Below are 21243 nucleotides of genomic sequence, written 5' to 3' on the forward strand. Positions count from 1 at the left end.
CTAAGAATGTGTTCAACATCCTTATTCATCAGGAAAATGCAAATTAAATGACCCTGAGATTTCACCTCATGCTAGTCATGATGGCTAAGATTAAAAATTCAGATGACAACAGATGTTGGCGAGGATGTGGAGAAAGAGAAATACTTCTCCATTGTTGGTGGGATTGCAAGCTGGTACAACCACTCTGAAAATCAGTCTGGTGGTTCTGCAGAAAATTGGACTTAGTACTACTTGAGAACCCAGCTATACCACTCCTGGGCATATACCCAAAATATGCTTCAATAAATAACAAGGATACATGTTCTACTCTGTTTGTAGCAGCCTTATTTATAATAGCCAGAAGCTGGAAACAGTCCTGATGTCCCTCAACAGAGGAATGGATACAGAAAATGTGGTACATTTACAAAATGGAGTACTACTAAGCAATTAAAAACAATGACTTTATGAAATTTGCATGCTAGATGGAACTAGAAAATATCTTCCTCTTTCTGGTCTGTGCCCAGGCACTGAGCAGACCTTGGCCTTCAGCTCTGCACCCAATCCCACAAAACCCAGAGGAGGTGGGGCTCCCAGAAGCTCTAACCATGACAGTATCTTAGGTAAGGAGACAGCAACAGCAACCCCAAACAGGGAGTAATTAGGACCCACTGAGACCTGGCTCAGGGCACTGGTTCCTTCAAGTCTGCATCTGAGCACTGAGCAGTTCTTGGGCTTTCCCTCTAACCCCAGCAGCAACACCTACCCCAAACAGTTCTGACACAACCAAGATAATAGGAAAGACAAGCTCCAGTCAGAGACAGCACAGGTAGCACTAAGGAGAACTAAATGGTGAGAGGCAAGTGTGAGAACATAAGCATCAGCAACCCAGGGTACTTGGCATCATCAGAACCTAGTTCTCCCACAATAGTATGTCTTGAATTCTCCATATCACCAGGAAAGCAAGATTCAGATTTAAAATCACTTCTAATGATGATGATAGAGGACTTTAAGAAGAACATGAATAACACTCTCAAAGAAATTGAGAAGAACACAGGTAGAAGCATCTAAAGAGGAAACACAAAAAAATCCCTTAAAAAATTACAAAAAAAAAAAAAAAAAACCCGCAACCAAACAGATGAAGGAATTGAGCAAAACCATTCAGGACATAAAAATGGAAGTAGAAACAATCAAGAAATCACAAAGGGAGACTACCCTGGAGATAGAAAACCTAGGAAAGAAATCAGGAGTTATAGATGCAAGCATCACCAACAGAATATGATAGAAGAGAGAATCTCAAGTGTAGAAGATACCATAGAAAATATTGACACAACTGTCAAAGAAAATGCAAATTGCAAAAAGTTCTTAACCCAAAACATCCAGGAAATTCAGGACACAGTGAGAAGACCAAACCTAAGGATAATAGATATAGAAGAGAGTGAAGATTCCCAACTTAAAGGGCCAGTAAATATCTTCAACAAAATTACAGAAGAAAACTTCCCTAACCTAAAGAACGAGATGCCCATAAACATAGAAGAAGCCTACAGAACGCCAAATAGACTAGACCAGAAAAGAAATACCTCCTGTCACATAATAATCAAAACACCAAATACATAAAACAAAGAAAGAATATTAAAAGCAGGGAAAAAGACCAAGTAACATATAAAGGCAGACCTATCAGAATTACACCAGAGTTCTCCCCAGATATTAAAAACCCAGAAGATCCTAGACAGATGTCATACAGACCCTAAGAGAACACAAATGCCATCCCAGGCTACTATATCCAGCAAAATTCTCAATTACCTTAGATGAAGAAACAAAGGTATTCCATGAAAAAACAAAATTTACACAATATCTTTCCTCAAACCCAGTACTACAAAGGATAATAGAAATAAAGCTCCAATACAGGGAAGGAAACTATAACCTAAAAAGAGTAAGAAAGTAATCTTCAAACAAATCCAAACGAAGATAGCCACACAAACAATGCCACCTCTAATAACAAAAACCTCGAATGGCTAAGAAACACCTAAAGAAGTGCTCAACATTCTTAGTCATCAGGGAAATGCAAATCAAAACAACCCTGAGATTTCACCTCACACCAGTCAGAATGGTTAAGATCAAAATTCAGGTGACAGCAGATGCTGACAAGGATGTGGAGAAAGAGGAACACTCCTCCATTGTTGATGGGATTGTAATCTGGTACAACCACTATGGCAAGCAGTCTGATGGTTCCTCAGAAAATTGAACATACTTTTACCTGAGGACCCAGTTATACCACTCCTGAGCATATACCCAGATGATGCTCCAACATATAACAAGGACACATGCTCCACTATATTCATAGCAGTCTTATTTATAATAGACAGAAGCTGGAAAGAACCCAGATGTCCTTCAACAGAGGAACAGATACAGTAAATGTGGTACATTTACACAATGGAATACTACTCAGCTATTAAAAACAATGAGTTCATTAAATTCTTAGACAAATGAATGAAACTGGAAAATATCATCCTGAGTAAGGTAACCCAATCACAAAAGAACACACATGGTATGCACTCACTGATAAGTGGATATTAGCCCAAAGGCTCACAATACCTAAGATACAACACAGACCACATGAAGCTCAAGAAGAAGAAGAAAGTCCAAAGTGTGCGTGCTTTAGTCCTTCTTAGAAGGAGTATCAAAATACTCAGCCAGGTCTTTCAGATTCTAAACCTCCAGCCTGGGAACACAAGGGAAGGGGCTCATGGCTCCACCTGTATAGGTAGTTGAGAATGGCCTTGTCAGGCCTCAGTGGAAGAGGAGGGCCTTGGTCCCTGAAAGTTTTGGATTCTATAGTGTTGGGGAAATCAAGAGCAGGGAAGCGGGAATGGGTGGATGGTGAAGGCACACCCTCATAGAAGTCAGAGGAGGGGGGATTGGATAAGGGGTTGTGGGTGGGAATGGGAGAGGGGATAACACTGAAAGGTAAATAAATAAAATATCCAATTAAAAAAGACAGCTAATGGGTCTGGAAATTTTAGTGGAGTAGTTGATACTTTTTGTTAACAATTTATTATAGGGATTTCATATAATCCTCAAGAGTTCAATTGTAGAATTGGCCCATGGAACTTTCAAAAGATTGCTGAGACATACTTTTACTGAGACAAAGAATAAAGCTGACCTGTGAAATTGCTGACAATGGTGACTGGTAAGCTGTATTGGACACATGTTTCTGACCTACCTTTGCTTGACTATATCCCAGATGGGACAAGCTGCCTTGCCTCAAGTTTTTAGACCTTGTGGTATAGAAAATCAAAAAGAGAAATTATAATGTCTTTTGTATTTTTGTTAAAGGTGACCAGCTATTAGGACTCAATCATGGACTGGTCTAGAAATCAATCCAGTATTGAAAATAACAATCTTCATTTGGAAGGCTAGATCTGGACATTGTCAGAGACATATTTGGAAGTGAACTGTAGTTTACTATGATGTTATGATAGTAAGAGATAAAGTTGGGACAGGATCTGGATTTCAAACAAGGGTTAGAGCATGTTTTAAGGCTCTTATAATTGTCAAGCTAAAATTGGTTTTGTCTCTTCTACAGTATTTATTGTAAGTTGCATTGACTGTATAATTTCCAATTGTGTTAGTGTGTTGAAACCTGGCATGTCTGTTATGGGGGTCTATCAACCAGCATTTGTCTTACTGCCCTGAGTATTAGAAAACCTTGATTCTCTAAAAAAAAAGCTTGAAAGTGCTGGAAGAAGTGAGTTAGGCTTTAAGCAGAAGCAAGAGGGTAGTGGACTTGATTATTGTTGGTATAACAGCTTTAATTTCATTAATTGCTAGCACCACTGCTTCTGCAATAGCATTGACACAAAGAGTTAAGAAAACTATTTTTGTTAACCACCTAGCAAAAAATGTTACTAATGTATTGAGTATACAAAAGAATTTATTCAGGTATCTGGAAAAATGGATGATGCTCTATAACCTATTCAAATTATCTGAAAAAGGTTCAAGGTTCAAGAGTTAGGAGCCATCCCAAGAATCATGACAAATATCATTGGAGTAGTGTTAGTTCTACCAGTGGAGTTGTGTTATTTCTAAAATTTACAATGATAATCATTATATTTAGGAAAAAGTTTAAAGACACTTGCAGGGTATTTAGCATAATTCTAACACCTCTCAGGATGTATTAATTTTCCATAGTGAGATTGTGAGTTTAAGGAATGCTGCTCTGTTGAGCTTTGATGCTGCAGATAATGCCAATAAAATTATCCATGCCCTGAGGTCAGTATTTCCATTTTGGTCAAGCTTCAAGAATGGCACATATAGCTTGATCATGCTAGCCACTTTTGTCCTGGGGATACCATTATTCTTGCCCATCATGTTAAAAAGTTTGTCTTTAATATCATCAACATGCTGGCAGCCAAAGTACATGGCTTGAAACTGATAATGGATTCCTAGAAATAGTTATTAATTTAACAGGCTGGCCAGCCAAGGACAGGTAAGATTTTGCACACAGCCTTACCAACCTAAGACAGAAATCCATTGCTTGTGATACTGCATATTATAGGATGGGTAAGTAAGGCATGACTTAAGACAGACTCAGTCTTGTTTATCAAATAAAATAGAGAGAGTAGCAGAGACCTTTTAGGGTTGTTGGCAAGAATCTGACATTGGCCAAGTGTGACCTTCCCCCAGGCCTGAGGAGGCCTGTGAGTTTTACCACAGTAGACCAAGCAACAGTAGGACCTAGGAGATGCATTACATTACCAGCCTTGACACCTTGGAGCCTGCTACCTGAGCTAAGAATGGACTGCCTGCTGAGCTAGCCTTGATACCTTCTGGAGTGCTATCTCCTTGCCTAGCCCCTGGGCTGAACTGAGAAGAGACTCTGGGGGGTGGGGCTTCCCCTTTATATGTGAAAGCAAATTATTAAACTTCAGGCCTTGATCAGAATACTTTGTCTTGGCCCCACGTTTCTCTCACCCTCCATTCCCGTTCATTCCTAGGCTTCCTCTCAGGAGAACCCAGTTACCCATAGTTGCAGGCAACTACAGAATGGTGCAGACTGGTGGGGCCTGAGAAGAGAAGACCAGCAGAGGAAAACACTGTCTTGGTGGAGCTCCATGGAAAATGGAAGAAAAAAAATAAAGTATCTGGAGCACTAGGTAAACAAGGAACGCCATGGATGCTAGCTAAGGTATGGCTGTGTTTACAAGAAGTGCGAATAAGGTGGATACAGGTCTAGAATTGAGTGAGCATTGACCCAATGCTAAACTCATCTAGGGAGTGACAGTGAGTTGGGGAAAGGAGAGTATTTGGCCGGCCCAAGAGAGGCAGCCTTAGACAAGAGGAACTGGGTTTAAAAGAATTTGAAAAACAAAAAAGGGCAGAGCAGTGAGTAGTATCCATAATTCTGCCTTCTTTGTTTGTTCCTTGGCTCACCAATGTCCACGTGTCTCATTGTGTTTTTTGTCCACGTGCCTTAGTGTGAATGATTGGTATGTCTTGTGGTGTTATATGTTTAATGTTCAAAAGATCATTAAAATTGCTTGATCAAACACTTGGTCTACTTTAACTTAGTTTTCAAAAGCAGTTTTAATATGCAGAGCAGTGGCTGAGAAGTTTGCTTAACACCTGTAGCTAAGAGTCGAGCTCAGCTGGAAAAACTTTTGTAACAGTTGATTGTCCATACTTTTCAAGGGACCAGCAGTTTTTTAGAATCAACAAGGAAGCTAAGAGTTGTTTGTCTTAGAAAAATCTCTGTGACAAGGTGCTTTAATCTTAAAATTACAGCTGGAGAAAGCGAGAAATTTTGTTTGGTTTAAATATATAAGATGTGTGGTCACTTCATTTTTGTTTCTAATTGGTTTTAAAGTATAAATATGTTCTACATGTCTTGGTTATAGATTATTGGCCTAAAGTTATTGGGTATGATTAAAAAGTTACAATCTTGGTAACCAAGAATTGGCTTAAGATTTGTAACTCATGGTTAGAGTCATTCAGAAACCAGATGTATAAAGATAAGATTTAAAAACAATGTCTCTTTAGTGAGATATTAAAGCTGCACTATCATGTATTCATATATAAGAATTGGCAGCAAAACTTTGTAACATGAAGGTAATCTACTTGGTGTTGATTTTAGAGAAAATAGATTGCTTACATCGTTAAAAATTGGTTTTGTTTCTCAAAATTATGGTTATACTCTAATGTTGCAAAAGAAGCGTAAAAACATAGTTAAACTGCCAGTATTCCATTGGCTACAGTTGGCAGTTAAATCGAGAGTTTGAGATTTTTTGATTTACCCATATTTATAGAGAAAAGATACAACACGTATCTTTTAAAGTTTAAATTTAAAGTTAAAAAAAATTTGCAGTAGTACCAGCCTAGGCAGGCCTCAGAGAACAGGCCAGAGATTAAGAGCATTTATGTTTGAATTAAGACAATGCAGACTGAGCTCTGCAGCTCACGTGCCAAGCATCCCTTTTGTCCTGGGTCTTCAAGACTAGATCCTAGAAATGGGTGAGGAATTTGTCTTTTGCCTTCCTTGTTTCTTGGAGGAGGGGTAGTTCTAAGACCCAAAGACTTTACAATAGTCTGTGGGCCAAGAGTTATGATTATGCTGGAGACATTAAAATTATGCCTACTTCCCTCCATGAGTTATAACTGTACCTGCTGACAAAAATATTATTCAATTTGTTTTAGTTCCTTTACATCCACTTCCTTCCAAAGTTATTAAAAATGAGATGCTTTTGGTTCCTCTAATATATGTAACAATTATTAGAGGATAAGTTTGGCCTTTATCTGATATTCTCACTCAGCTAAAAAAAGATTGGTTATTAAATTAATCCAAAAGAAAGTTCAAACTTAAGATTTTTGAGACTAATGGAGCATTACAGCCTAACTTGCCTACTCCAGCTGCCATTTCAGTAAATGCTTATAGAATTATTATAGATACAAAAGATGTTTTTATATCATTCCTTTACATTTCTGGTAAAGGTGGGAGGCTTGCAGTCAGTAAATTTATTCGTAATTCTTAAGAGCCCATGAAGTAATAGCGTTAGAAATGTTTGCTTCAAAGAATGGTTAATTGCTTTAATATATATATATATATATATATGTTGCTTTAATATAAAAATTAAGAGTTTAAATCTTTTAGTGTATATTATTCATTGTATGATACTTTATTAGCGGATTTCTCTAAAGGAGTTTTTCTGCAAGCCTTTGCTCCAATATAACGAGATTTAAATTTTTTGGAGTACTTAGGCAGCATCTTTTCAATATTTGAGATATCCTAAGTAGGTTGTGACACAGAAAATTCTGATTAAAAAAGAAAGTTGGGGCTAGAGAGATGGCTCAGCCATTAAAGGCTAGACTTACAATTAAAAATAAATTGAATTCCCAGCAACCACATGGTGGCTCACAACCATTTGTGGTGGGGATCTAGCGCCATCTTCTGGCTTGCAAGTATACATGCAAAAAGAAAATGGTTTGCTTTTAATCTTCATTTGCTTTTAATGATTTTTAAAAGTTGTTAAGAGATATTAATTGGCTAAAATCTTATCTTAAGCTTACTATAGGAGGATTTAAACCTCTGTTTGATATTTTCAAAGGGATACAAGTCCTAATTCTCCTTAACAATTAACTATAAAGAAGAGATAGCTTTGCTGTAAATAGAGTAAGCTGTTAGTTATCAACAGATAAATTATATAGACTATGATAAATTGTTGGCTGTTTGTGTTATTACTACTTATATGTCCACAGCAGCACTTTGGAAAAAGAAAGCATTAATGTGGATTTATCTTTCTTCATCTACAAGTAAAGTTTAAGCATCCTATTATAAAATTATAATTGTGTTAATACAAGATTATATGATAAAACCCTAAAAACATTTTGGATAAAAGGTTTATTCCTTATTCCAAATAGCAATTAAATTGGTTATTGAATTATTAAATTTGGCCTATTACATGACAAACTTTTTAGACAAATTTTCATTTGTTATACTTTTTCTCTGTGCATGCTTTTATATTTCCTAAAATTTACTATGCATGCAGCCCATAGAAAAGATGTTTGCTATATTTATTATATTTACAGATGCCTCATCTATTGAGAAGACAATATATGTAATTAAATCATATGTGTATTTTCTTGAGTTTCCCCTGCTTCAACACAAATAATTAAATTATGTGTTGTAGTGACTGTTCGAAATGCCAAAAAAATTAAGCTTTCAATTTATATACTCATGGCCAGTATATGTCTCATGATTTATAATTGCTTAAAATTGTTCCTTTTTTAGATATAGCTAATTCTCAAATTTTATTTATTAAAATACAGCTTTATTTACAAAACATGTACTGTTTCTTAACTTTATAAGACATTCAAAAGCTCTTTGGATTGCCTGAACCCCAGGGCAATGCTAGAGCAGATTTATATACTAGACATATTAATAGGCCTTTCAAAAATAATTGGCCATACAGTCTTATTCTTTACAACATCAAAATAATAATAGCTTGAGACAACAATTTGTCATTTCTAGAAAGTGTGCAAGTTAAATTGCAAAAACTTGTTCTCAATATCTTCAACTTTTTCATAATGGTGTTAAGCCTTGAGGATTTATATGTTATCAATTTTGAAAAATAGATGTTACTCATTTTTGATTAAAAAATTAAAATATGTACATGTGAGTTGACACCTTTTAGACCTTTTAGTTGCAACTACTTTAACAAGAGGAGCAACTAAAAATATAATTAGTTATTAACTATATTATTTTCCTGTGCTTGGTGTTCCATATCAGACTAAGATAGATAATAGAACTGACTATTACAGTTATTTGGCTACAGTCAAACATTTGAGTTGTTTGTTGACAATTTAATATTACTGATATTTCCTTATTATCCTTAAGGACAAGAAATTGTAAAAGAGAGATTATGAAACTTTAAAATAATATTTTCATAACTCTCTAAATATGGGAAAAACAGCTAATGGTGCTTCTTCCCTGGTTTTACAAGTAATTCTAAAACATTGGCTTTTTGAAACTAGGAAGGGGGAATTATACCCCACAAGGTCACCAAAAGCACATCTTGCTTTTGTCTTGTTTTAAATTTTCTGCAAACTGATGCTGAAGGTCAGTCTGCAGCAGATTGCCACTGGCATCCAGTTACTTCCACCTCATTTGCCAGGGTCTTGTGGAGAGACCCCTTAACAATACTTGGTGTGGTCCTGATCCTGTTTTAATTTGTGGTCATGGGTCAGTCTACATTTTTCAGAAAAAGAAATTGGAGCCTGATGGCTGCCTGAAAGACTGGTCCATCAAGTGGACACAGATCTTGAGCCTAATAATTATGATTCTAATAATAAAGATGGCTCAAAATCTTTATCAACCAGCTGATTTAATAATCTCCACTCTTACTGTAGTGTGTTTTTTATCATTACTTAAAGCCACCCACCTGGTGGCCAGACTTTGTGTCTGATCCCTGCTAATTAGCAGTTGGATTAGATGATGAAACACTTCCACTTCCAATCTTATTTTCTACATTGTTTGGATAATCATGTTGCTTTTAACATTTACACCTTGTATTTTAAGCAGATTGATTGCCCTCACACAGGATTGCTCTCAGCAAGCTCAGTTATTCATCCTGGCAGTTACACACCGCTGTGAAGAGTTACATCTAGTACATGCCCACAGGTCCTTTGGTCTGAATGTGGTCTTGGTCTAAAGAGTGTACCAATGATGGCCAGTTAGTCAAAGATGGGTAAGAGTGTTTTGAGCTCCTATAAACCTAAGACAGAGGCATATATCATCATGCTATGTATGTTTTCCTCGATGACGGGTAATTATAGGAGTAATTTTTAGCTCCCATAAACCTAAGGCAGAGGCATACATCAATATGCTATGTATGATTTCCTCAATGACAGGTAATATATGAGTAACATAAATGCCAAACCTAAGCCAGGCATGGTCACCTGGCCACTCTAGACCCTAGACGGGATAAAATATTGTGCCCCGTCCAGATATTGACACTGCCATTTTAAAAAATTAAGGGGGGGACTGTGCCCTTCCCCCAGGCCTGAGGAGGCCTGTGAGTTTTACCACAATAGACCAAGCAACAGTAGGACCTAGCAGATGCATTGCATCACCAGCCTTGGCGTCTTGGAGCCTGCTACCTGAGCTAAGAATGGACTGCCTGCTGAGCTAGCCTTGACACCTTCTGGACTGCTATCTCCTTGGCCAGCCCCTAGGCTGAACTGAGAAGAGACTCTGGGGGGTGGGGCTTCCTCTTTAAATGTGAAAGCAAATTATTAAACTTCAGACCTTGATCAGAATACTTTGTCTTGGCCCCACATTTCTCTCGCCCTCCATTCCTGTTCATTCCTAGGCTTCCTCTCAGGAGAACCCGGTTACCCGTAGTTGCAGGCAACTACAGACAAGGACAAGGAAATGGGTTGCCTGGCAGGAATCTTATATTAGGCTAGAACAATGAAGTAATTTCAGACAGGAATCTAATTTTTAGTCTAGACCAAAGAAGTAATTTCTGTCAGGAATCTGAATGTTAGGCTAAAACAAAGAAGTAGGCTTCAGGCATAAAAATGATTTTGGTCTAAGACAGGGAAGTAGGCTCAGATATTTTGGATATTTTGGTTCTCCTGATAAGCCCTTAGAAACAAGAATCAAGGGAGTGATCATGGGACTTTGTTTATTGCCTTGCTTGTTCTTTGACTATTTGTGTTTATTGTCTTGCTTGTTCCTTGACTATTTGCATCTATTATATTGCTAGTTTTCAACCTAGAACTGACCTTAATGTAGTTAAAATGGTATAAAAGCAGATTGGGAAAAATAATAAAAAAAGAAAAGAAAAAAAGAATAGCACAGAATAACCAGGATACAGTTCACAGACCATATGAAGCTGAAGAAGAAGGAAGACCAAAGTGTGGATGTTTCTGTCCTTCTTAGAAGGCACAACAAAATATTCACAGGTGATAGAAGTGGACTTTGGAGGAATAGAAAAGGGTGTAGGGAAAAGGGAGCCAGGGTCAAGTATGGTAGGAGGCTTGAGTGATATACAGAGTCAGGAAATTGAACAGAGGTGTGTAGCAATGAAGGATGAGGAACTAGTAGTAGTTACTGGAAAGTCCCAGGTGTCAGGAAAGAAAGAGGCTCCCAGGACACAACTAGAATGACATTAGCTGAAATACCCTGCAAAGGGGAGGTAGAACCTGTAAAGACCATATCCAGAAGTTAGCCAGGGCCACTGAGAGATGAAGTTACCCACACATCTCCAAAATTTTAACCCAGAATTGCTCCTGTTTAAAGGAAACATGGGGATAAAGAGTGGAGCAGTGGCTGAAGGAAAAGCCATTCAGAAACTGCCCTACCTGAGGCTCCATCCCATATTCAGACACCAAACCTAGACATGATTGCTGATGCCAATAAATGCTTGCTGACAGGAGTCTGATATAGCTGTCTCCTGAGTGTCTGCCAGAGACTGAACAATATAGATGTGGATGCTTGTAGCCAACCATCTGACTGAGCATGGGAAACCCAGTGGAATGGTTAGGGCAAGGACTAGAAGAATTGAAGGGGTATGCAACCCCATAGGAAGAACAACAATATCAACCAACCAGACCCCCATGAGCTCTCAGGGACTAAACTGCCAACCAAAGAACATACATGGAGGAACCCATGGCTACAACTGCATGTGTAGGAGAGGATAGCTTTCTCTGGCATCAATGGGATAGGAAGTCTTTGGTTTTCTGAAGGTTCTATGCCCCAGTATAGGGGAATGATAGGGTGATGAGGTAGGAATGGGTGGGTATGTGGGGAAGCAGCCTCATAGAAGCAGGGAAGGGGAGATAGGTAGGATAAGGGGTTCATGGAGAAAAAACACAGAAATTAGATAACAGTTGAAATATAAATAAATAAAATATCCAAAACAAACAAACAAACAAACAAACTCCTCATAATACAAAACAATACTGCCCCAGACTCCCAATTTGCCTGTCTAGGACTACTGAAATATGCATCTGAACCCAGATTGTAATGTTTGAGGGTATTTTTCCATTTCTTTGAGTTTTGTTTTATTCCATTTTGTAGTAATCATTCATTTTACATAATTTTACATAATTGATTGGTGTGTGTGTGTGTGCGCACACCCTCACACATGCACACTTACTAGGGCACATAAAATAAACATAAACTACTATTTTCACACTTCCAAGAGTAGAACCAGAACATGAAAAAGAAGTATTTTGCATAATAATATAAAGTTGTTTGATGGTGTCAATATATTTTCTTAGTCATATTAAAGTCAAACATGACTTTAAGGCCATACTAAGTCAATTTATGAATTCAATTTTTTTCTATCCACATGAACTCCAGTTGAAGCAGTCACCTTTTGCCAGTAACTTCAGTTTTCATTGTTTACTCTTACAGTAGACCTTTGTGAGAAATAAAAACCTAGTGTCCAATAGGGAAGTCATTTGTGTGCTAAAGTATGCATGAATATACTGAGGAGGTAAAATGTAAAATAAAACCACAATGAGGAATTAATGGTATACGTCAGTGCACACCATATGCTTCTTATACACAAGTCCCTGTGTTCAGTTCTCAAAGTGAATGTAATAGAGAGACAAGGGGAGGAGGAAGGGAAGTCAAAGAAAATAAGGAACAAAAGGAGAGGAACAATGGAAAGGAGAGTCTGGAATGAAAGATGAAGACAGAAATTCTAAAACTTAAAAAGTAGAGGGAGAAAGTTCATGAGCAAGGTCAGACAGTGCCACTCACTATTCTTTGTTTCAAAAAGAAAGAAAAATGAAAGAATGATGAAAGAACATGTAAAAAGAACATGGTTCAATTTTAAAAATATATTTTTACTTGCTCTTTGAGATTTTGCATAAGTATATTGTATGTTTTTTATTATATTCGTGTACTACTCCTTCCTCCCACTCCCCCAATATCCCATTATTGAGTTCCCCTCCCAAATATGTGTCTCCTATACTTTTTCTAATAACTGACTGAGCCTAATAAGTGCTGATCATATGTACATGTATGAAGGACTGTGCATGGGTATCAAGCTCCCAAACAGGAATGACTATCCCTCTACTTGCAGCCATTACCTACTGATAGCTCCCTAGCTAGGAGAGGAACTTTATAAGTCTTTTATAACTATACACTGAACCTTAACTGGCTTCATCTCTGGGTTCATGGTTCTAATGTTATGTACAGGAGACAAAGTTTCCTAGTGTTCTATACAACCTATATTCTTTTTTAAAATTACTTTCTTCCTCTTCTTCCATAATGTTTTATGAGCCTGGGAAGGTACTACACATTTTCTGAGTCTATAAAATCAAATATATCCTATATCTTCCTCATTTGCCAAAGGAAATTGTTGCCACCTAAGGATCATAACTTAAGAATATTTTTTTAGAAGGCCATCCAGAGATAGCCCCTCCTAGGGAATTTATCCCATCTGCAGATACCAAACCTTAACACTATTGCTAATGTCAAGAAGAACTTCCTGATAGGACCCTGGTATAGCTGTCCCAAGAGTGGGTCTGCCAGTACCCAAACAATATAGATGCAGATACTCACAGTCAACCATTAAACTGAGCCCAGGGACCTCAATGAAAGAATTAGGAGAAGGACTGAAGAAGCTGAAGGGAATTGCAGTCCCATAGGAAAAACAATAGCAACTAACCAGACCACCCAGAGCTCCCAGGGACTAAACCACAAACCAAAAAGTATACATGGAGGGACCCATAGCTCCAGCTATATATGTAGCAGACTACTGCCTTATCTGGCAACAATGGGAGGAGAGGCCCTTGGTCTTGTGGAGAATTAATATCCCAGTTTAAGGGGATGATAGAGCAGTGAGGCAGGAGGGAATGGGTAGGTGGGTGGAGGAGCACCCTCCTATAGGCAAAGAGATGAAGGGATAGGGTGGGGGGATTTTCATAGGGGAAACTGATATGGTGGGCAACATTTAAAATGTAAATAAATAAAATAACCAACAATAATAGACTATTTCTTTAGTGAAGGAAACAATCTCCACATATACTTTCCAAAATACATAATTTTTCCTGAAATCTCAGTCATTTTCTAAATGAAGCACCAATTAACAGAACTTTCTGATCCAAGGATGAGAATATGTGGGGAAAGTAGGAAATGACAATGGATTACAGATAACAAAAGGTATTCAAGGGGAGAACTTGAATTGTATGAGAAGGTGATTGTCTTAGGGTTTTACTGCTGTGAAGAGACACCATGACCAAGGGAATTGGGGCTGGCTTATAGATTCAGAGGTTCAGTCCATTATCACCAAGGTGGAAACATGGCAGCAAACAGGTAGCCATGGTTCAGGAGGAGCTAGCTGAGAGTTCTACATCTTCATCTGAAGGCTGCTAGCAGAATACTGGCTTCTAGGCAGCTATGATAAGGGTTTAAAGTCCACACCCACAGTGACACACCTACTTCAACATGGCCACACATACTCCAAGAGGGCCACACCTTCTAATAGTGCCACTCATTAAGCCAAGTATATACAAACCATCATAGTGATATACAAGACAGAGCAATTGTAGGAAATAAATGACTAAATTATTTTTATTCAGCCTAATCAATGAACTGCAGTAAATAATCCAATACATTAACTACTACTAAAACAGACACTTTATGAAGATGAATTCATTGATCTGCTTCTAGTTACACTCCTTAACAGGATTTTCAAAGCTGTCTTTATGTCTTTGTTTCTCAGACTGTAGATGAAGGGGTTCAGCATGGGGGTGACCACAGTGTACATCAATGAAGCTGTTGCAGTGGCATGTGAGTTTTGAGTCACAGCAGAGCTGAGGTACACTCCCAGGAGGGTGCAATAAAATAAGGAAACAACTGAGAGGTGAGATGCACAGGTGGAAAATGCTTTGTACTTCCCCTGAGCTGAGGAGATTGCACGAATGGAGGACACTATCTTAGAATAAGAATAAAGGATACCAGAGAGGGGGCCAACAGCCAGTAGCATAGCTGTAATGTAAATTACCATATCATTAAGAAAGGTGTCAGAACATGCCTGGTGTACAACTTGATTAAGTTCACAGAAAAAATGAGGGATTTCCAAGTTTGTGCAGAATGACAGCCGTAATGCCAAAAAGCTGTGTAATAAGGAATTCAAAACACCTATAATCCAGCATGCCAGAATCAGCAATCCACAGTGTTTTGTGTTCATGATGATCATGTAATGCAGGGGGTGACAGATGGCCACATAGCGGTCATAAGCCATCACAGTCAGTAGAAAGATGTCTAACCCTGAAAAAAGCAGTAAGAAGTACATCTGGGTGATGCAGCTTGCATAGGTGATAACCTTGCTTTGTGTGTGAATGTTCACCAGCATTTGTGGGACAGTGGTGGAAGTGAAGCAGATGTCCACAAAGGACAGATTAGAGAGGAAGATGTACATGGGTGTGTGTAGGTGGGAGTCAACAATGATGGCCATGATGATGAGTAGGTTCCCAGTGACAGTCACTAGATACATGGAGAGGAACAGTCCAAATATGAGATGCTGAATTTGGGGTTGATTCTCTGAAAATCCTAGAAGAAAGAATTCTGAAAGCTGAGTGTCATTTCCTGGTTCCATCTATGAAAAGAAGCAAAGAGAGAGAGAGAGAGAGAGAGAGAGAGAGAGAGAGAGAGAGAGAGAGAGATTTGAAGCCTTGGTAACACATCAATAACCTGGTATCAATTCTTCCTCACTCCTTCCTTCTTCCTTTCATTTGTATCATGAAACCAAGTACCTTTTAATCTTACCCATATATTCTTGGGTGTGAGGCTATCCACTGAATCTGGGGCATGGTAAATCTACCAGGGACCACACACCTGAAAAACACTGACTCTCCTCAGCAGCAAATGACTCCTCAGCTAGAGATGAAGCCTTACTATCACTTCCCTCTTCATGCAGGCATGTTGGCTGGTTTGATCTTTTGCAGGTTATGTAGAGGCCACTGTATCTACTTTGAGTTCATTAGTTCACTGGATTTGTCATGTTCAGAAGCCACTATTTTACAGCATTCTTTTCTGTTTTCTCTTCTGGAGAGTTCCCTGAGCCTAGTAGGGAGGCCTGTGCTATAGAATCTCTTTTAAGGCTGAGCACTTTATAGACACTTATTCTCTACACTTTGACCAGTTATGATTTTATCTCCTGTCCACTGGAAAAAAAAATTTCTCTGATAGAAACTAACAACTTCACTAATTTATGAGCACACAAATAAATATTTAGATGAAGATTGGATGTTCACTTAAAACAATAGTAATAGGTTCTTCTCCAGAACTCATGAATTCTCCATTCAACAGGTCTTTGGCCAGGCAACTTAGTTAAACACTCTAACTATGAAATGACCCTACAACCTTGGTCATATAGAGGCACACAATTTATTTCTCTATTTTATATGAATACAATGAGGAGATACTATCTTTGATAGTAATGCCTGTGTTGTACTCAATCTCTGCTCAAAGTTCATGTATTCAATGAACCGTAGGACTATGATGTTCTCCTGGCCCTCCTCCTCCATTTTTTACTCTCTTGAATATAGACTTCTCTCCATCATGAACTCTTTAACACTCACCTGGAACACAGACACATAAGTGTACCTGGCACTCTTCATTAAAGAAGTTTATTTTTGAAGTATACAGAGAAACTATTACAGAAAGCTACAACTGAAAAAGGTGCAAAGAACAAATATCTGTGGCTGCCCAAGCAAGGGAAATATCAATTTCTAAGGGAACATCACAGGGAATAGGGAAGAAAGATTGTAAAATTCATAGGGCTATAGAGTTTCTACATTTTGAAAGTATGACAGGGAGCCTAATGCCTGATTATCCAATTCCAAATGCACAGTCCTAAAATCATATACATAGAAGCAGTAATTAACAAGCTCAGCATGTTTTGTGTGACACACACACATGTGCACACACACACACAGATACACACAGAAGAAAAAACATTAATTTGAGAGGGAGTGTAGTTTGGACAGGAAGGTATTGAAGAAAAGATTTGAGGTGACAGGAGTGATATAATTATATTTTAATCAAATAAAACAATCCTAAATAAAAACCTGAATTATAAACACTTTGAGGCACTTAAGGAATAACAAAAACCAAATATGAAAAATTCCAGACACTATTTAGATAATGATGAGATATGAAGACACACAAAATTCTTACAATAAAATGAAGAAGATGAGGTACAAGCAAAAATTGTAAAGTACACATTATACCTGATGGTGCCAATGATATGTTCATAAATTTCTTTAAATAAAACAAATTCCTTAGATAGTCAGCTTATAAAGAGGAAAGGTTTATGTGGGCTCATGGTCTCTAGTTCCTTGGTTCTGTAGTTTGACCCTTCATGGAGACAGCCCAAGTGGTTGGAACACATAGTCAAACAAAGGCACTCATTTTAGGGCTTTGGATATAACTTATTTGATAAGAATTCTTGCAGTACTAGCCTGGCAATCTGGCTTCAGGTACCATGGCCCATATATTTTAAAAGTAGTCAGACTCATTTCTGTAAGACCATTGCTATAGGAGAAAGAACAGGAATATTTCTAGGACTTCTGGGTGGGCAACACAGCCATAAGTTTAGTGACAGAACACTTAATAGACAGGGGTATACTCCACTACACATACACACTGCACCTGCTCTCTCTCTCTCTCTCTCTCTCTCTCTCTCTCTCTCTCTCTCTCTCACACACACACACACACACACACACACACACACACACACATTTGTATGTACATTATGCACATAAAATAATGGGAGAAGGAAGGAAAAGAGATGGGGATGGAGGGAGGAAAAGAGAGAAAGAAAATAGGGTGAGGCAGATGGAGAGAGAAAGAGAGACCACTCACCCCATAGCCTTAAAGCAAGTTGAAAAGCGAAAGAGACTGGAGCATAACAGTGTCCATGCAGTGCATAGTTCATTGACCAAAAGACTTTCATGAGATTTCTCTCTTGACAATTCTACCACCTCCCAATTCACTAACATTGGAAATACACAAACATTTAGGGGACATTCAAGATGCACATCACAGCAAGTGGAATGCAGAAAAAGAAATACAATAACAGATAATTGTTGATGGGGATGTCTTTCTTAGGTGCTCTGATCTCACTGGATACAGTCTCATTCATATATAGTCATCAAGGAGGATAGGATAAGTTCCAATGCACCTTGGACTGTTCATACAAAGAGGGACATCCATGCAAGACTTCAAAGAATACATTTTCTGAAATTATTTAATTTGGACAAGAAAGTCAAAGCAGTAAAAAGAATTAGTAGGAGGGTGACCAGTTACAAGTGGTATCATGAAATCATGGATGCATATGCCAGGTGTGGTGGAACACATCTGTAATTACAACTGTTCCAGCAGGCTGAGGAAGAATATGGTGCAAGCATGGGAATTTGATACTAGCATGGAAAATAAAAAATTTACTTTATCTGGGTGACAGATTTTGCCTGGCATGCAAGAGGTTTTAGATTCCATCACTGGCACACACACACACACACACACACACACACACACACACACACACACACACTATACCCAAAGCACAGTGAGTGTCCTGTGGTCTTTATTAAAGTTACATGTGTATTTCTGTGTGACAATACTCAGAAAAAAGAAGCTTAAAGAAGAAACAGGTTGATCAAGTTTAAATATTGTGGGGTTTAGTTGTTACCTGTCAATTTGACACAACCTAGTATCATTAGTATCATCTGGGATAAAAGTCTTACCTGAAGAATTAACTAAACTAGATTGGCTTGTGGGCATGTGTACAAGAAGGGTTGTCTTGATTATTAGTTGATGTGGGAATATCTGTCCATTGTGGATGATACCATCTCCTAGATAGGAGTGTTCTAAACTGCAGAAAAGAAGAGAAAGCCAGTGAGCAAGTCATCCTATACCCGTTTGTTTCCCATTGTCTTTGATAGTGAATATGATGTGGCTAGCTTCTTCAAGCTCCTGTCGGTATGACTTTTATGCTATATTGGACTATAATGTGGAGTTTTAAAACTTAATCAACCTGTTTCTCCTTGAAGTTTCTTTTTTCTGAGTATTGTCACACAGAAATACACATGTAACTTTAATAAAGACCACTGTCTTCTTACACCTCGCCATAATAGACAAACTGGCACTACCACATCATCTTTCTGTTTCATTAAGGCCATGCTCTCTTTTCTGTTCCAGGAAACATTTGACTGTGCATTTAACTATAGAACAGATAGGTTCTATTGTAACATCTTCATTCACATTTCCAATGTATTTCAGCCTATCACCCAATCCCTTCTTTTAGTCTTTATTTCCTGAGCCTTGCTGGCTCATTCCTATGGCTTAAAAATTGACCTTTCATACATAAATTGCTTATATGATAATTAAATAGCTTCTCAGTAAAGAGGGAGCAGAAGTAACAACATTTGACAAATGAAAACAATAAAATAAGTGGATTCTCCTGAGACCAGGAGGAAAGAAAGGTAGCTTCTTTGGTCATGAGAATGTTCTGGCTCCCATTCCATCTCATGACATCCAACCAAAATTTGAGGAAAATATTTTACCCCAAACCAAAGATAACAGTTGCTATTTTAAAGAAATGTAATAGTGTATATGCTAGAAAGAAATATAGCTATGAGAATAACTCAAATGACTGTGACCTACATAATAGAAGGGGATAGCCAATCCTGAAAGTTATCCTCTGATTTACACACACAAGTGCACACACACACACACACACACACACACACACACACACACACACACAAAGTGTGTTGTGGCATGAATAAACCAATGAATATTTACATATATAGAAAAATATGCACAGAAATAATGGAATGAGATATTTACCTATAAATAAATAAGAAACTTATTTTCACTTTGTCTGTCCCATGTTTGTTTGATCCACCAATTTGATGTGGTATGGCAGTGAATCAGGAAATGTGATACCTCGGTTTCCTCATCTAATGCCTTTTCTTTTTTGCATTGGGTTTCGATTGTACACTCTTTTTGATAAATTTTATGTGTACATTCAGGTCTTCCTTCTAGTGATCATTAATATTCAAAAGAGCTCCCCAATAGAAGGGAACACAAAGTTCTATTGCTTCTGGATGAACTACGTGGATTTGGGGGAAAGATGATCTTCAGATGTATAAGTTCTAATGAAGCCACAAGTACAAAACAGATATTTTCAAAGTCATGATCATGCAGACATCTGTGATTAAACTCATTTAGTAACAAAGCAAACCAAAAAGACTTAGATATGTGAAAGGGACTCAGTGAGATAGGAAGGGGCTATCAGAGAAAGGAGAGAGGAGAGGATAAGGGAAAAGAATGAATGTGTTGCACACATGTACAAAATTGTCAAGAATAGTCATAAAAGGCATCACCAGTATCGCTACACAGACTCCTCCTCCATGGGAATAGAATAAGTATGTCTTATTACACTGACAAACATTCTTTTTCTAATTGAACCCTAAAGACACCATGTCAGCAAACATTGGCATGATTTCATACTGTTCATGCTTTCCATACCATCATATTTTGTCCCAGTTATATATCTGGATACAAATTAGCAGTGGCTTAGTCTGCTAAAGTGACCTTTCTGTTTGCACAGAACTTGTGAATACATTACGGAATTTGTATAAATGTCATTCATTTGGTTCTTTCTCATCAATATGACATTATTATGACCATAAAAATAAAAGAGCACACAGTTATTGTGGTGTAGGTAACTTAACATTCAATGTTCTGTCTCTATATTCCATAATAACAAAGGTCCATAAACCTAAGTTTTCCTTTAGATGAAACCATTTTATCAGTTCATAAATCTATAACTTTTTGATTATCCTTCCAAAATAATCAAAATTATCACTTAAGGGTTAATTCCCATCCCTATTACTGAGCTCAGTGCATTCTTTTCAGCTTCATAAATCAATAAATTCCATGACCAATCCAGAAAGCCTCCCCTGCATCTCCTAGTCTTGTTTAGACTAACTTTCCTCTCATGCACATTTTCTGTTCTTCCATTTTCTGAACTCTTGCTATAATACCAGCAGAGCTCCTGGACTCACCTGGATGAATCTCTGAGTTGTAAGAGAGTCTGCGTCTCTAAGCACAAACTCCACTCTGAATGACTATTGTTAAAGAATGAAGCTGCGATTGACTCATGAAGAGGAACAAAGAGAGGCATTAATCCTAAGCCAGTGTCAAGAAATCAAAATGAGAAAAATTAATGTGTAGCTCAA

The 21243-nt window shown here is 37.8% G+C and overlaps 1 protein-coding gene across 1 annotated transcript; it reads right to left on the reverse strand.

Annotated features, from left to right (window-relative positions):
* Positions 1–14107: 14107 nt before the first annotated feature.
* On the reverse strand, positions 14108–21243 carry LOC143435654 (olfactory receptor 7A17-like). The gene is made up of 3 exons (XM_076919168.1): positions 21070–21243; positions 18742–18869; positions 14108–15590 (listed from the first exon to the last, which is right to left on the reverse strand). Exon 3 carries the CDS (start codon positions 15588–15590, stop codon positions 14631–14633), a length of 960 nt encoding a protein of 319 aa, XP_076775283.1. The 5' UTR covers positions 18742–18869; positions 21070–21243; the 3' UTR covers positions 14108–14630.

Source organism: Arvicanthis niloticus, chromosome 22, assembly GCF_011762505.2.
Source record: "Arvicanthis niloticus isolate mArvNil1 chromosome 22, mArvNil1.pat.X, whole genome shotgun sequence".
NCBI classification, from domain to species: domain Eukaryota; kingdom Metazoa; phylum Chordata; class Mammalia; order Rodentia; family Muridae; genus Arvicanthis; species Arvicanthis niloticus.

What these genes read in the sequence shown, in the direction of transcription:
- LOC143435654 (XM_076919168.1), bottom strand. Translation starts at nt 15,590, where the DNA reads ATGGAACCAGGAAATGACACTCAGCTTTCAGAATTCTTTCTTCTAGGA.